This window comes from Anolis sagrei, chromosome 3 (genome assembly GCF_037176765.1).
Source record: "Anolis sagrei isolate rAnoSag1 chromosome 3, rAnoSag1.mat, whole genome shotgun sequence".
In the NCBI taxonomy this organism is placed as follows: domain Eukaryota; kingdom Metazoa; phylum Chordata; class Lepidosauria; order Squamata; family Dactyloidae; genus Anolis; species Anolis sagrei.
In genome coordinates, this window is record NC_090023.1 from 170,426,204 (window position 1) to 170,444,339 (window position 18,136).

Below are 18,136 nucleotides of genomic sequence, written 5' to 3' on the forward strand. Positions count from 1 at the left end.
TTGGGAAGAATTTGTAGGATTTCAAGCAATTGAAATGGAAGGAAATAAACAACAACCATAAATATGTAGTACCTTTTCTTCAACACACAGAGAATGCTTAAGTGTCTAAACAGTATTTTATCCAAACATTTTACATTTTAAATGCACAGCAACCAGACCACATATTTGTGTAATCTAATCATCTGTTAATCTCTGTTTGAAATGCCTGTCGTCAGCAATAGGAACAGCATCCCTAACTTAAATGTTTACTTCTAGGAAAATAGTTACTGATCGTCCTATGGATGTTGCTTTAGTCCACTAAAATAATAATTGGATGCTTCATATCTGATATTGGCCATACGATATTATTCACAACATACCATGTCTGAAAATCTGATTGCAAAAGATAAGAGTATGAAAATTGATGCAGATGTGTACCAATGACTTACATATACTTTAAGAGTTAAGAGATTTCTGGAATGCACATAGTTCAAACATCAACTAGGGTCATTCCAGAATTTTAACTGACAGCCATCGTGCTCAGCACAGTTTGAGACATTTTGCTTTGGGAACATGTCTTCACTGGCAAGCATTTTGCAACAGATTAACTGAAAGAAACTATCCTATGCTTTTGCTTCAAATCTCAACAAATGTACTATCAAGTTGATGGTTGCTTCATTTTACAGAATGTTGTATCAATAATGAGACAACGGTTTTAATGATCTGAATCTCTTAAATGAACAGAGTTTTGGAATATGCAACATACCTTTTAGAACAACTAGTATAAAAAGTATCAACATCAGTGGTTTGAATATAAAAAATTTATTTAAAGTCAAGAGTATGCAACAAATAAAACCTACAGAAAACAGATTTCCCCATCGCAATCTGTTGCTTACCAAATAATGGGAAAACACATTCCTTCAGTCATTATAAAGTTTTCAATACAAAAGAAATTTAAATTTTGTAAGAAAGCCTAGTAGACCAGGTACTGTCTCCTTCCAATACGCTTTGTAGACACAATGTGACTTTTCAATACATTCCGCGCCATCCACCTCCTCCCATGTTGCCTTGACCATAGTATCCACCACTATTTCCACTGCCACGACCTATCAAGCAATAACAGAAAGTTTTATTGCTGCAGTCATTGTTGAACATTACACAGCCATGGCCTCAACCATTTATACAATAAACTGTACATTTCTTCTGTGCAAACAAGGTATACTTCATTAATTTCCTCAGGTAACATGAACTTGCTAAAAGTAAGGTGCTTTAGCAGTGAAGAAAAATATAGTTTGGTTATTAAGACAACTTACCATAGCCACCTAATCCATCAGGAGTACCATATCCTCCACTATAACTGCTGCTCATTCCCATTCTTCCAACGGAACCATAACCACCTTGATCTAAAAAACAGTGTTTACTGTTAGCCTTTTAGAGATCCTGGTTATATTTAATTTGAATTTAAAAGGTAAAACCAAGCATACCCATGCCATCTCTGCCATAGCCTCCCATGCCAGCACCGCCTCCAGCAGTTGAATTCAGGAACAGCTCAATGTATCGATGTTCTTTAAAGGAATAGTCAGAAAGTGCAAGTCCATAAGTGAAAGCTTAATTGAGATGGCTTCATAGTCTGTGCAACTTTTTGAGAAGGAGGAAGGGTGAGCTAAACAAAAATGTACATATTTTTGTATCCAACATACCTAACATTGGGGAAGAAATCATACACAAAAGAGTTAAATCCAGTCACCACCCAGGCTAGGAAAGGAATCATGTTTACCTTTTTTGAAGTGTACATATAATTGAGTCCCCAACCCCTCCTACAGTTCATTCCCAAATTGAAAAAAAGGGAAAGAATATAATTTGATTCGACAGGACTTGCCAAAGTCTGTAATGCTTTGTAAGAGTGTGAGGAGTAGCCCATGTTGCTGCTCTGTAAATTTCCTCTAGGAAGCATTACATCATTACACTACATTTTAAAGAGTAGGTAAAGTGTGTATCCCACTTTAAATTCCGTGACTGCCTTCTGTAGAATTCTATTTCTGCAGGGTTTGGATAAGAGTGCATGCTTTATGGAGGGTCTCTTGAACCCATAAGTGCCCTTGCTTTCTTCTTTCTCATAAAGAAGAGCTGAAAACTGAAAAAGGAAAAGATGTTGGGGGGGGGGGGGAGGAGAGACATCACTACAGAGAAGAAAAGAGATGCTACTTTTTAAAAGGAACACTTTTTTTAGGTGGCAACTGGAATTAACTCTTAGGTAGATGATTCCTCCACTGGCTGAGGAACTGAAAATTTATAATCCCCCACCCTCCTTTTATAACCGAAAGTGAATAAATCAGCACATGCTGCTCTGTAAAGAACTTGGAGGTGTGAAATAGGAGTACTTTTCTAATATATACAATATAAGAATACAATATAGGGAGCTCATGTATTCATGCCTGATAACTGTATCTAGTTTGATTAATACAATTTTGAAGATTGCTTGCTTTGTAGTTATATGAAAATCAGGTGACATAAGAAAATGCTCATGTTATTTATTAGATAGAAAGCACCAATTCTATCATTTTACTGTACTGTTTCCTTTAACTTACGCATATGATTTTTATCCTTTGACATGGCAGCCACTGCATCTTCATGTGTCACAAATTCTACATCAGCTTCGCCTGTTGCTCTACCGTCTGCTCCAATGTCAATATGAACTCTTATAGGGGTCAGTGGTGAAAAAAACTAAAAATGAGAAATAGTACATTAATGATTGTAGAAATATTTAAATCTAAGCTAGAAGATTGTAAATGCGTCCAATCCATTTCACACATTTACTAACAGCCATACCCATAGTGTGGTTTTTAGACTGAAGTTTCTCCTCGAATTCACACACGTGTTATTACGATGCTTAATCTACAGAAGCTCTTAAATACCTTATTTCAGCCTTTCATCCATTACACTATGTAACACAATTTTTGTTCCTGAGTTATAAATGTCATATTGCGATTGGTTCTATCATAAAAACATGGTTTATTAAATTGCAAAAACCTTGTTTTTGCAGGGCATCCTGCAGCACATTTTACTATAGGTTTTTAATGAATATCTCATCAAGTTTCAACCAATTCAACATAAGTTCTTGTGGATTTTTTCGGGCTATATGGCCATCACAAGAACTTAGTGATTCCAGCCATGAAAGCCTTCGACAATACAATTCAACATAGTTTGTGTCAGCCACAAAAACAAAGTTTCTGGAGTATAGCAGCTACTACATAATTAAACCAAAATCGACAAAGTAACAGAATTTTAAAAAATATTTTGTTACATAGTTATCATTGGACTATGAATAATGCACAAAATCTTGATATTATTACAGCCTGGAGTAGACAACTTCAGGCTCTTTGGATCTATTGTGATTCTATTAGAATCCTATGGTCTATGAACAAGCAATTCGCAGAACAGTAGCTTAAGGAAGGGTTTGTCTAGACACAAAATAACATCTCAAAGTACGGAGTCAATTTTCCTCATAAACCTTACAATGGGATCAGTTGCATTTACTTGTACAAACAGACTGGTTATATACTATAGCTAATGCATTAGAATAAAAATATCTAAACCCATTCAGAAGAGCTTCAAAAAGGGCAAATTGCAAAAGAATACCACTGAAGATGAATAATAAACAATGCAAGGTAAGGCTGATTTTCAAAACGTTACTATACTCTTATGTTAACCGGAATGACATTGAACACAAACATTGGTTTATATATATTTTTGAAACTAAGCTAGTTCATATGAGAATTTTCAGCTCAGTTGCCTTGATGGTGCTTCATTTCCTCTGTAACCACAATTTCAATTCTTGTGACAATTATGATCAATAATATTTGGGGGGGGGGTGTATGCGTGATTTCTGACTTGAACATTCCTATGTCTACCTAAAATGCCCTAAGATCTCAAAGTCTTCAGAACTGAATAGACCATGGGGAAACATTATATCCATGAGGTTGCTTCTGCTCAAAATTGGCTTTAATTTGATAGATGAGTTAATTCATAGACATTCAATTAGGCCACCAGAATAGATAAAAGGTGTTTTATTTTTTTTACTGCAAGCCCCATGGTTTGTTTGCTTTTTGTTTGATGATTTCAAGTCTCCATAACAAGGAGCAAAAGTACTGATAAAATACTGTATATCAAAAAAGAAACTATTCACAAAACCATAGCAGTAACCAAGAAAGAAGTTTACTCTATCATTTCTTTTCTCGATCTTCTATAGCTACATCTTTTACAATTTCTATATATTCAACTAGTGATCAGTAATGAGCCTCGTTTTAGTGTAATTGTTACACTAATGATAACTAAAACAAATGAAAGCATGAATGGTAATAATAACTAAGTAAAGCTTCCTATTTGCTAGTTTTTTAAAGTTAATGATCTCAATCATCTTCCATAAAGTAGCCAAATCCTCTCCTTACCTGAGTTTTTACAACACACAACTTCTTTTAAGATCTATTTATTTAGTTGTCAAACATATTATAGTTTTTATTTTAATTATATTCCCACTTTTCTATAGAAGTTAGGATGCAAGGCTGCTTGTCATCATAATTGTTAAAGCTCCAACAAAAATAGAATAAATGAAACATGTTAGGATGCAAATTAAATTTATTTATAATGTTTAAAAATCTTTTAAAACCCTAAACAAGCAGTATTTTTTTAAATCTAGCATATTCATTTTATAATCTTTGGTTAAAACAGATAGTCAGTTCTCATGGGTCAGCCCTTTCACCCCTCACCCCCCAGTGAAAACAGAGAAAGAGCTAGATTACTTGTGAATGAAAGGGAATTCCAATGTGGGAACAGACACTGATATGGCCTTCTCATCCCTGCATCAAATCGACCAAAATATGTTCCTCTCCTACAGATACCAAAATCCTAGTAGCCTAGCATGGGGAAACAGTGGCAAGCTGCCCACACCCAAATCATTTATAACTTAAAGCTCCATAAGCAACACTCCAAATTTGGCCCAGAAAATTGACTCTGAGCTATTGCACATTATCTCTCTAGCGCTGGTCAAAAGTCTGGATACAACTTTTTGGACCAATTGCAGTTACCAAACACTTTAAAGATAAACACATGTAAAATACATGTGAAGGAATCCAAACAGCATTTAACAAAGGCACATGTCATTATGGCTAGACCAGCACTTTCAGGAACAAGGAGAACTGACACATCAGGTTGAATTATATAAATGCACTTCTGGCCAGGATTGAATCCAACAGTACGTACATGGAAACAGAAAACCTGCCTCTCCAGCGGTGGCATAACTCTATCCTGCACAAACTATTGTTTGATTTGGCTTTCAGGTGACCAGGAGCACCTCTGATTTGTCCAAGGTTCCTTCCACATAGCTGAATATAATCCCACATTATCTGCTTTGAACTGGAATATATAGCAGTGTGGACTCAGATAATCCAGTTCAAAGCAGATATTGTGGAATTTTCTGCCTTGATATTCTGGGTTATATGCCTGTGTGGAAGGGCTATGAATTAAGCATTGATGTGTTTACCCTCCTCCAAGATACCAATAAGCTAAAATTAACAAAAGCTATCATGAATAAAATACATGGTAGAGTTTAGTACTACCATACATTCAAATCAGTTTCAAAATGGTTGCATGCATCTAATTTCCGAAGTAAGCAATTCACTGGCTATGAAAAATGAAAAGAAGATGTGTCTGCAACACTTACATTAGCTATGTCATTTTCTGTAGCTCGAAATGGCAATCCCCTCATGTGAACAAAATGACCACCTTGAAAGCCTGAGCTGGCATCTCCTGCTCCACCATACCCATGGCCTCCCATTCCTAGAAACAAAATTGTCCATAAACACATGTTTTACTAAGGGACATCCTATGTGCACTTACTTCTCTTGTGGCAAATACTAGAATATATGCTACTATGGTTCACTTTTCACTAGTCATCTTTTGGTACCAGCCATAATCTATATTTTTTCCATTCCGTTCAAGAATGATGTATAGAAGAGTAATTTTGCCACCTAATCACATACTGGGATTTACAACCCTAAAGCAGTACACACAATTTCCTGCCACTGAAAAAAATAAAATCTACCCCTAGAGATAAACAGTTTTCTTTTAGTTGCCATTTTTGCTAGAACTTATGTTCATACATTTTCTTAAAACAAAGTACATCCTTTTTTCTGTACTTAAGACAGCTTGAATGAGACAGCCTGATAGTGAAGCATATTATTCAGTGTTTAGATCTTACCTCTCCCATCTCTCATTCTGTCATCATAGCCATCATTTCCATAGCCATAATTGTTATAGCCACCATACTCATCAAAGCTACCATACCCTGTGAAATTTAAGTGGACATACAATGTAATGCTCTTTAAAGGCATGCTTCACATATTAACAGTATGCATATAACCAAAATTTCTCCACATTGAATACAAAAACAAATGCAGATACATAAATGCTGTCAGGCTCAAAGACATGCAAGCCAGGGTTTTTACAGTCAAAATCTAATTTTAGGTGCCTCTCCATACCTTTTCAATCTTTAGTCACACTGCTTGCAAAAAAACTGATTGGTATCCAGATTTCAGACTTGGTACGTATAATAGTTAATGTCATTTCTGTATTTCTTGACAAAACGTCAGGAACATGAAAATGACAAGAGCCTGTGGTCATTAGATACACATACCACCGTCATATCCACCACCTCCTCGATGCATTCTGTCATACATACTTCCACGCCCAGCTCCATAATAACCCCCTCTTCCTCCCATTGGTCTATCATATGGTCCAGGTCGCTGTCCCATCATTCTTCGTGGTGGGTCATAGAATCCTCGGATTTCACTCTTACTACTTTTGAAGATCTCAATATATCTGAGTAAAAAAAGATGCACAATATACAAATGTAAGAATACAAATATAAGATGTTTGGAAAAAATAGAGTAAATTTTTTCACAAATATTCTGAATTCTTTTATCTAGATAAAGCATTCAATAGAAGTGTACACTGTTGTTCCAAGTGTCACTTAAATATTTACGGAATTTAAATTCAAAACATTTTTCTGATTTAGTATACTGACTAAAAAAATCTAACTGTACATTAAATATAACAAATCTCTAAACCACACTCCCCCCCTACCCCAGAAAAAAATGTCTGGCTATCACAGAACACCCTACACAAAAATTGAAATAGTCCAATTATATGAAGCTACATAATATTACCAATCCCCACTCCCACCAAATCTACAATACCTCCCAAGTTACTTAGGGTGATTCTTTTTTTAAAAAAACAATAGCCAGTTAATTTATTCTCCCCCAACCCCCCACCCAAGCATCACTGACACCCCCAACCCCCCAAAGAAGATTTAACACCATCCCAAACTCTCCATCCCCACCTGTGCCCTATTCTTTCCTTGTGTTTCCCCAGAGCTTTTTCTGCTATCTCCTTTGAAGCAAACTGCACGAAGGCCTCCCCTGTGCTTCTCCCCTGGTAGTCCAGCGTCAATGTTATCCCATTTGGCACGATTTCCAACCCTTTAACCCAAGGACAAATAACCCCATCAAGGGGAAGAGTGTTAAAGTCTGAAACATTCCCATCTGTAGAAAATACTTAAAGCAAATCTATACAAATACAAAAAAAATTGTTTAGCTTCCCCCCCAGGCTAAATACACACACTAAAGATGTTTCATTAAACTTTATGGGTTTAGACATTCTATTACTGTTTCTGTTCAGACTACACAGCAACAGCTACATCACAAAGGCCCACCTATGCTGCATACTGTACTAATAACTACATACTTTGTATATCCTGTTTCCTAGCAAGGTATCTAAATGTGTATAAATTTCATAGCCTATACTAACCAAAGCATTTCTTAACTCTTTAGCAGTATTTTAATAAAGAATACAAGAATTAGCTGTCTGAATTTTAAAGACTGATCCCCCCAATCCCCCCAACCAGGAATAACTAATAAAAATTAAAACTATTTGAAATATCAATCTTGCAGACATAGAAACACTGAAAGTCACTTGACATTAACACTAGAGCTACCTTGAAAGAACTGAACGATCTCCTCCTTGCTGCAGCCAAATGGCAGACCACGCAATCGTACTGTTCCATCACTAGATGAATCATTTGGACCATTATGTTTCCCAGCCCAGTCCATTTTGCTGTTTAAAATCAAACACCATAAAAAACATAAACAGCAAATTTAGCATTTGAGAATCATGATTCACCCCCACCCCTTCGTTAGCAGGACTGTATATATTAGCAATATCTTGAAACATTAAAAAATGCAACAGCTGCTCCGATGTTACCAAAAGCATAATCCTATGTGAGTTTGCAACCGCCATTGTCTTTAATGCATACATACAACTAGCATGACCTTCTCATGCAGCCTGCCACACAGCTACCCTCAACACCTTTGGCTCTCGAATGAGCTGCACCTATCTATAAAGTCAACTTCTACTGCTTTGGAAAGCAATAATATCTCCCAGTTCCTGTCAATTAGCCCAGCCATGCACTGACCATTAACCCAATTTGCACTACCTTAACTCATAATGTTACAGGCTTGTAAAGCCACTATAAACTTTTGCCTAACAATGCAAATGAACAGTGTGCACACACCTTTACTCTGCCTACGTACAAGCCACATGCATGTTTTCTTCCAATGCCAGCTATAGAACTGGAGTTCTGACAACTATGTGAGACAGTGACTGGGAAGCAAAACACCAGGATCTTAGAAAGGGGGCTAATGGGCATGGGATAAAAGTTAGGAGACAGGGAAAATGAAACAGGATAGTGTACAAAAGGTCAGGTTTCAACAGCAAGACAGACAACAGCCAGACAGAGAGAAGCAAACAAAACATTTTTTCTTTTGAAAGCTACTAGGCAGACAATTTCTTTTTTAATGAAAATATGACATATACAATATATGAAATGTGGAAGTCAACTAACTATAAGTTAATAAGATAAGAATCAGGAAGGATAAGCATTTTTGTTTTCAGGACTTATGGAACGTCAGCTATTTAATGGGGCTCACAAACTTGCAAATGCATGTGCCCTAAAGAGAACATAGTAATATTCTTCTGTTTCAATAACTGAACAGGAATACCCAGAGATACTAGAAGCTTATTTAGTTATCAACTGAAGGCACATGTGAGAACCCCAACTTTAAAATAATGTGGTTTTACTCACTAAGAAATTTGGTATTAGTATACAAATTTTATTTAGTAATTTTCAGTTGGTAGGGAAGAAGTTGAAACTTATTCCTACAAGATTATTTTTTTAAAATAGGAACAGAAAATAGAGGAGGGATCCCCAGTTTTGTCCAGATTTTGCCTTATATTATAGCTTTGACAGTAGTCCTATCTCTCCCTATCTAGAAGGGCAAAAGGCTATAAGAGAAATGCATAAGGAAGGATTCTATTCTTCACTAGACAAGTCTGGAAAAAAATCTCTCAAGTAGAGAGAGAAGAACACTTACGTCTGCTCCCACAAAGATGGACTCAGATCACATGCAAGAAACCACTTCTTTAGACTTGAAGCAAGAAAAACAAATCACATCCCAACTGCCTCAAGATCACATATTTTCACAAAATACACCTTACCTACCAAGGTTAGAAAAACTATCCAGCAAAATGAAATAAAATGGCCAAACATGAATTGGTAGATGCAAATGCAGCTCACAAAATCACAATCACCACTATAGCAGGTAGCATTCTCCAAGTAACAATATGATTTCAACAATCTGCCTTGATCACCCAAGACAAACGTTAAAAGGCAAGCTCTCTGGACAACTAAGTATTAGTTCTCTCAAATCTGTTCTCCACATGAGCTTGAATCCCATTTACTAGTGCAGAAACTAATCAAACCCAAACATTAAGCTTGCCCACTACTTTAGAATAACAGAGAAGCCGCACTAGGAGAGCGCACAGTTCAAGGTTTCAGAACCTTTTGAAGCATGAAAATCATCATCAGAAAGAGAAATGTTCCACAAGAATGTGGATGTTTTCCAGTCTTACTAGTAAAAAAAAAATCAGATTCTCTTCAACAGTATCACCAGGGTGGGTGGCTCAAAGCATTAAACACAATGAGCAATGTGTATGCTTCACACCAATAAAAACAACAAAAGCATGGCAGGCAGTCTTCCCCAAACTTGAAATGGAACCATCTATGTGAGATGGATGTACTTGGGTTACAAAGTATGCATTTAATGACAAACTTACCAAATGAACCAACAATTTAGCTGACTTTTGCTACATGTACCCCCCCCCCTCCAACTTATCCCAGTTTCAGTGTAAGCTATGGAGTTCTTTTCTCCTCTCCCAAAATAACTAATGAGGCTATCTACTGATTGATGTTACAATTTGTCCCTTCCAGCTGCCTCCTGCAGGTGCCCCCTCCAGCTTTGCAATTATTTTTCAGAATTTCTATATCAAATCTGAATCTGACGTCATCACCAGCACATCAGAAGTGTATGTTTAAAGTGCTCAATTCTGATAAGAAAAGGTAAGAAAAGAACTCTCTGCTTGCAACTCAAGCAGGGAACACTCTCACCACCCATGGTAAGTACTCTACTTCCCTGAATATGATTATATCAGTCTCACTTAAAACATCACTATAGAGGAAAGATACAGAACCAAAGCTTAGCTCTAGAGGCAAAACATGCCAACTTTTTACCAAGAAGTCTCCAACTGTTCAACTCTAGCTAGAGGTTTAATCACAAGATGGATCCTGAAGATATTTTACCAAATGAGGAAAGGGATCAGCCCAGAAGTGACCACAGAAATGAAATTTAGTAGAGCACAAAAATACTAAAACTGGAGAGGTCTGAATTTCAGATGCATAATCTCCCCAAACAGCTTATAGTGGATCTGATCTCCAACTCTCCACATGTATTGGCTTCCCCAGCCATGTAAGTCTCATCTTCTCTACCTGAAAACATAGTGTCTTGAAAGCTCTCTGAAGAAGTATGCCAACTGCAGATGTTTTACACAGTGTAAGTTACCAACAATTATAAGCAGAAAGAGTCTGTCAGTTCTGAAACTTTTCATATCTCCAATGAACTTGGAAGACCAAGAGATTATTTTCTAGTCTTTTAGCACAGAAGGCACACTTGCTGCAAGTTGTTCAAATAAGTCATTATATTCCTTTCTCCACCAGGACCCATTTGTCTATTTTTTTCTGAAAATTTAACAAGGAGAGAATGAGACCAACATTATTAGCCACAGAAATTGAACTTTAAAAAATTCTAATAACTGTGAAACATCACATCTTCTATTAAAGTACCCTTTCCATGTAGGTACACCATGTAGGCCATGGTGTAATTGATCAGAAAGGTAGCAGCTTCTAAAGCTTATCCCTTCCGGCATTCAATCGCAAACTAGCATGTTTCCAACTAATCAAGTAGGTAATAAACAGGATACTACCTCCCAACTTAGTTATTCTACCAATATGTTTTTTAACATCTAACATAGAGATTGAATGTATTATGACAATCTTCTATGAGACCATAATCTACACTAGTTACCAACCTTCACTTCCTAGTTGAGAAAAAAGATATGCAAAAGTTAACAAAGAGAAACCTAGTGTTTCATTAATAGGTTATTTTTTAATTTCTTTTTTAAAAAATCCCCCATAGGCATAAGAAAATGTTAAAAGTCTAAAAATAAAGTGACTGAAATTATATTCAAGAAACATACAGATTGGGGGTCCCCTTTTCACAATTTTTACTTCAAAATCCAAAAATGTCCCGAGGCAAAATTTGTTTCACACACAGAATTATTAAAAATTATTTTATACACAGGTTTTGTGTATCCACAGTTTCACTTATCCATGTCCCAAAACATATCCTCCCCCTCTCTCAAGGATTCTCTAGGTCCTCCAGTGCAATTTTATAGAATGCCTTGAGCCTGAGTACAGTCAAAATATAGGGTTTGGTATTATCCAGTTTCAGGTATCCATGGGTGTGGAAAGTGGGCATAACCCCTTGGATACAGAGGTCACATTTTATATGAAATATACATTAATTTTGCATGTAGTCTTGGGACCAATTTCCAAGATATCTCATTATGTATATGTATGCAAATATATGTATTTGAAAGTTTTAAAAAATATAAAACCATTCTGATCCTAAGCCTTTGAGATAAGGGACACTCAATCTAAATAACGAAGGAAAACGCCCACCCCAAAGACACACATTTCCAGGTTTGGTAGAAAGGTGCTGCAAAATATTCTAGAGCAGTAATAGTCTCCTGCCAGAGATACAGTGTTCTGAATGCCACCAACTGAAAAAGAAAACATGAAAACACTGTGAAATTTATTTTTTCTGACAGGGCCAAGTACAAGTCCTGAGTGATAAGACAGTTATTGTTTTTTGTTTTGCAATTCTTATCTGGACTTTTAGCTCACAAGGTGGCTAAGAATGATGTGAATACAACGAAAGGAAAACAAAGCATTTACAACATTTCTAAAAACGAAAGAAACTGCAGCAATAAAGGCAAAACAAAAAGTACAGCTGTCTCCTAGGTTAGTAACTAACTCTTCCTTGGAGTTTCTACCTCTATTCTGTTTGGGACTGCCAATATTGATAATACATTGAATTGTGATGAGAAGGGGGGGATTTTCAATTTTCAATTGTCTAATAACTGCAACGGCAAATTAATTAAATTAAATTAAATTAAATTCAGATAAATGGAATAGATCCAACTCTAGTGAACTATACAATAAAAATATAATTAATTTCCAGATTAAAATCCCTGGGAAGTACATTTGAGAAGCAGTATTTGAGACACACTGAAATTAGTACAGTAAGTTTTCAATAGTTTCATTTCCTACTAAATCCTAAAAATATTTACAAGAACCCAAGATAATGTTCAAATACAACTACTTAAATATTACCTTGAATAATGCAATCTCAAATACAGCTATATGAATGACATTTCTCAACTGAATGAAACTTATGAGGTAGCTTAAATTACATTATCGGATCCACTCACATGGATGAAGTTCAATACAATTTATATCTAAATGTGATACTTTACTGCATCCATCAGCCTATCAAATATTTTGCTACAATTTTTGATACAAATAGGCAGTTACTGCCATTTTCTTCACTTTGCATACTAAATTTATGTACAACTGGTATGAAGAATAAGATATCGATTGAAGAATACACAAAACTTTGACTCAATTTTCCAAAAAAATCCCCTTACACCACTCCATTTAGATTTATGCTTGCTTTAAGTCTTCTCTTCCTGGTAGTTTGTTTGCCTTTCCATAACACATGTACTTCTTGTTTGCTCAATTTTACCTTGGGTCCAGTAATCTTTGCCTCCAAGGTATGCCCTCTTTTTCTGCATTTATGACATGAGTGGGAAACTTACGTTTATCTAGAAATTGTTGAACTCCAATATCAGGCTCAGCCACTATTGCTAGTGGCCAGGGATGACAAGTTGTAATCCAAAATCTGGAGAAACACAAGTTTCCCAGTGTTGACCTACTTTATCCAATAGAATTCCTCTACACATTTATTCAGATATAAATCAAACTATGTTCAGGTTTTTTCCTCTCTCCAATATGAACATACACTGCATTACAGCCTTTGTCGTCATAGCTCCTATAAATCAGAAATGGCTATACCTTTTCGGATCACCTCTTTTTATTCCTTCTCCTTGAAAGAGATGGATAAACTCCATCCTAAAACGAACTGCTCTCTCAAGCAGGAAACTTCAAAATGAATTCATTTTTTCAGAGCAGTTTGCTAAACACTGGTGCAATGCTTTCCTCATGCTACACAAAAATGTGTAGGAGGGACAAAACAGGGCATGAGAGATTGTCCCATAAAGTATTCAAGGCTATCTTTTTATGTAGTAACAAAGACACATGTATGTGTCATCAAAAGTTTTGAAATTTACAGGTCCCTTCAGGCATTTAAAAAATAAGACAATTTCCCACTTGAAAAACTTTGAATAGTATAAGCAGCAGACTGTATCAATGCACACTAACTCCTATTTTAATAATGCTTGCCTAAGAATTGGACAAACAGCACAATTCTATGCCTGTTTACTCAACGGTTGGGTTTAATTATACTCAGTGAGGCCTATTCTCAGATAACTTGGTAACAGTTCTGTACACAACCAAATATGTCACTGAGTGCAATAACTAAAGTACAAAAGCTATTCATACTTTCAGAAATAAGAAATGTATTCTGTTGCTTCAGAACTATACTACACAGCAAAATAAATACTTGTAAACTACATCAAGCCTAAAAGGGTAACACAGTATTACAGTCATACGAATAGAAGTGGGTTTTTTTTATATTAATGGGATTGGTTTTCTAGAACATGTTCAAAATGTGTTCTGCTGTAAACAGGCGTCTCTGAATTGTATGTAGCATTGAAATGATATAATCCTTTCAGAAAAATAAATAAAGGCCAAAAAAGCATTGTTTGTAGCAGTAACTTTGTTAAACAGGCCATTTACAATACAATCAGTATGTTACAGCTGATTACAAACTACAGGGTGGAAAAACAGGATCGATTCTGTATCTTAACATATGCCCTTACTATAACTGAAAATGCCTTCTAACTTTTTAGTCAATATTCTGGAACAGTATTGCTATCCTGTTCTCTAAGATAAATAGCAAGCAGGACTTACCCTTTTAGTAAATTCCTATTACACATGCGTTCTCTGAAGTACTTCTCACTGAGCCCTAAGGTAACTTAATATCAAGCACAAAAACTGAACACAGAAATTAGATTCAATTCTTTTAATGGGCATAGAACATTGAGAAAATAGAATAATCAGGCAGAGATATAAAGCCCTTAGACTAAGTAGGTAGTTATTCTTTAGTGATTGTAGCAGCATGTTTTCTAGATTAGGAAATTGTACGAGGGGTAGTTTTTAAGTAAGGTCCGTTTTGTTGTAGACACTAGTAGTTTGCGCGCATACCGCATGCCTTGGGAACAACTGTGCTCAGTTTCCGCTCTGTGCTTTAAAAATGTTTAAGACTATCAACTCACCCTCCGCATATGAGGTTCGCTTGCTTCAACTGAAGCCACCAAATCGTCTGTAATCAAAGAAGGGCGACTGGAGTGGTCCTCATCATGAACATTGTCACGGCCATCTTTGAATTGTTGTACCCATTTACGCACTTTGCTTTCACTCATAACAGTATCACAGTACACTTCACAAATCTATTGATGAATTTCTGCAGCAGGCAGGTTCCTTGCTGACAAAAACCGTATCACTGAGCGAACCTCACATGCGGAATCATAGAATCAAAGAGTTGGAAGAGACCTCATGGGCCATCCAGTCCAACCCCCTGCCAAGAAGCAGGAATGTTGCATTCAAATCACCCCTTGACAGATGGCCATCCAGCCTCTGTTTAAAAGCTTCCAAAGAAGGAGCCTCCAACACATTCTGGGGCAGAGTTCCACTGCTGAACAGCTCTTCCTCATGTTCAGATGGAATCTCCTTTCTTGTAGTTTGAAGCCATTGTTTCGTGTCCTAGTCTCCAGGGAAGCAGAAAACATGCTTGCTCCCTCCTCCATGTGGCTTCCTCTCACATATTTATACATGGCTATCATATCTCCTCTCAGCCTTCTCTTCTCCAGGCTAAACATGCCCAGCTCCTTAAGCCACTCCTCATAGGGCTTGTTCTCCAGGCCCTTGATCATTTTAGTTGCCCTCCTCTGGACACATTCCAGCTTGTCAATATCTCTCTTGAATTGTGGTGCCCAGAATTGGACACAATATTCCAGGTATGATCTAACCAAAGCGGAATAGAGGGGTAGCATTACTTCCCTAGATCTAGACACTATGCTCCTATTGATGCAGGCCAAAATCCCATTGGCTTTTTTTGCCGCCACATCACATTGTTGGCTCATGTTTAACTTGTTGTCCACGAGGACTCCAAGATCTTTTTCACACGTACTGCTCTTGAGCCAGGCATCCCCCATTTTGTATCTTTGCATTTCGTTTTTCCTGCCCAAGTGGAGTATCTTGCATTTGTCCCTGTTGAACTTCATTTTGTTCATTTATTTATTTATTTACCTTGCTTATATACCGCTGTTCTCAGCCCGAAGGCGACTCACAGCGGTTCACAACAAATACGAACAGCAAAAATTCAGTGCTACAGTATAAAAACAGTTAACAACCTAACACATTACACAATTAATAAACAGTTACTACAATACCCATTCACTGTCGTCTCGTCATCAAAAACATGTTCCAGATTCGTCATTTTGTTAGTTTTGGCCCATCTCTCTAATCTGTCAAGATCGTTTTGAATTCTGCTCCTGTCCTCTGGAGTATGAGTTGGAGGGTGAGTTGATAGTCTTAAATTTATTTATTTATTTATTTACTGCTCTTATATACCGCAATTCTCAGCCCGAGGGCGACTCATTGCGGTGTACAACATAAAAACAGGTGCAAATTACAAGTCATAGTGCAAGATATCCACAATCATCATTATCAAAAACCATCTTATCAAACATCACCAATACTACAAAATTTCTACTACATTCCGAATCGTCTCATCATCAAACCCACTGTCCGATATCATTTCCGTTGTTCCATTCCTATGGTCAAATCTCCAGTCATTGCACTTTTTGATCAAATGCCTTCTTAAACAGCCAGGTCTTTAGCTTCCTGCGGAAAATCAACAGGGAGGGGGCTAGCCTGATGTCCACGGGAAGGGTGTTCCACAGCCGGGGAGCCACAACCGAGAAGGCCCTATCTCTCGTCCCCGCCAGCCGTGCCTGTGACGCAGGCGGGATCAAGAGCAGGGCCTCCCCGGAAGATCTCAAAGTCCTCGTAGGCTCATAGGCCGAGAGGCGGTCAGTTAGGTATCTGTTCTGTGCTTTAAACATTTTTAAAGCACAGAACAGAACCGTACAGGCTAGCTACAGAGCGGAAACTGAGTACAGTTGTTCCCAAGCATGCCGGTACACGACGCACACGCTCGTTGCGGTATGCGCGCGAACTACTAGTGTCTACAACAAAACGGACCTTACTTAAAAAATCCCCCTCGTGTTTCTACTCCTTTTGTGGTACGGTTTGTATTCTCACTTTCTATGTATGTTTGTTGATTGTGTGTTAGTTTTTCTTAATGCAAATTATGAACGAGAGATTACAGATTCAGCACTTTTCGAAGCGCTCGCAGCAAGTAACCATGCAGCCCTACAACAGAACAGGCCTTGCAAACGCCTAGGGCGCTCTGCGAGGAAATCCCCCCGCCCTCTGAGCACGCACGCGCCGATCGCGCAGGCGCAAAACCCACAAAGAACGGTGGGAGGGGGCGTGGCAGAGGCCAGAACGCCCGCTCTCCGGGAGGATGAGGAGGAGGGGGGTAGAAGGGGGTGTGATCCTCCTGGAGGCCTTGCGCCTGTGTGTGTGTGCGCGCGCGCGCACGGCCTTTCCTTTTGTCAGGCGCGCGCCGGCCCGTTACTGTTCGTTGCCCCGCTCTCCCTCCTGTTCGCCCGCTGTGTGGACTGAGGGCCCAATCCCCGCGCCTCCAGGCGTCGCCCACACTTCCCTCCCCGCTCTTCGCATTAAACATGGCGCCTGAGGGAAAGGCAGGCCTCGCGCCCAAAGCACAGGCCCTCCCGCTTGACCCGCTCCCTCTCCCTCGGCCCCTCTCTCTGACCCGGCCGTGGCTCCAGAAGGCGGGCCCGCCCACTCGGCCCGCTCTTTCCCCGCGGGGTCGCCGCCGGGCCCCTTCCCGCCTCCCCACTCACCGGCAGCACCTCACCCCCTTCCCCAGCTGACTTTCCGGCGCAACGGGCCCCGCCGAACTCGCCCTCAAAAAGGCCCAGGAAGCGCTCGCGGCGGAGCGAGCTGCGCAGCTGAGGCGGGAGGGATGGCGCCGTCGACGCGTCTCGCGAGAACGCCTCCGACAGGAAAGTCGCGTCCTGGTGCCCGGATGCAGGCTGCAGCGCATGCGCAGGAGGGGAGCCGAGGCGGAAAGGCGGGAGGGAGCGAGCGAGCGAGAGAGAGAGAGAGAGAGAGAGTGTAAGATGGCGGTGGCCCCTTTTGGATGCATTTCTTCCCTGCAGCGGAAAGCAGGCCGCAAGGACATTCTAGTACCTCAGGGTCCTTCCACACAGCCATATAACCCAGAATATCAAGGCATATAATCTGCTTTGACCTGGG

General features: G+C 38.6%; 1 protein-coding gene across 8 annotated transcripts; it reads right to left on the bottom strand.

Annotated features, from left to right (window-relative positions):
• Nucleotides 1–785: 785 nt before the first annotated feature.
• Nucleotides 786–17,883, bottom strand: HNRNPH3 (heterogeneous nuclear ribonucleoprotein H3). 8 transcript variants are annotated; one of them, XM_060768904.2, is made up of 10 exons: nt 17,722–17,883; nt 8,030–8,148; nt 7,376–7,514; nt 6,671–6,855; nt 6,236–6,322; nt 5,699–5,814; nt 2,568–2,703; nt 1,464–1,544; nt 1,293–1,382; nt 786–1,085 (listed from the first exon to the last, which is right to left on the bottom strand). In XM_060768904.2, exons 2-10 carry the CDS (start codon nt 8,142–8,144, stop codon nt 1,009–1,011), a joined length of 1,026 nt encoding a protein of 341 aa, XP_060624887.1. In that variant the 5' UTR covers nt 8,145–8,148; nt 17,722–17,883; the 3' UTR covers nt 786–1,008. The 8 variants fall into 8 exon arrangements, with proteins under 8 accessions (XP_060624887.1, XP_060624888.1, XP_067321779.1 ...); XM_060768905.2 differs by having other exon boundaries at nt 6,716–6,855; nt 17,722–17,882; XM_067465678.1 differs by lacking the exon at nt 7,376–7,514 and having other exon boundaries at nt 6,716–6,855; nt 17,722–17,827.
• Between the last annotated feature and the right edge of the window lie 253 nt (nt 17,884–18,136).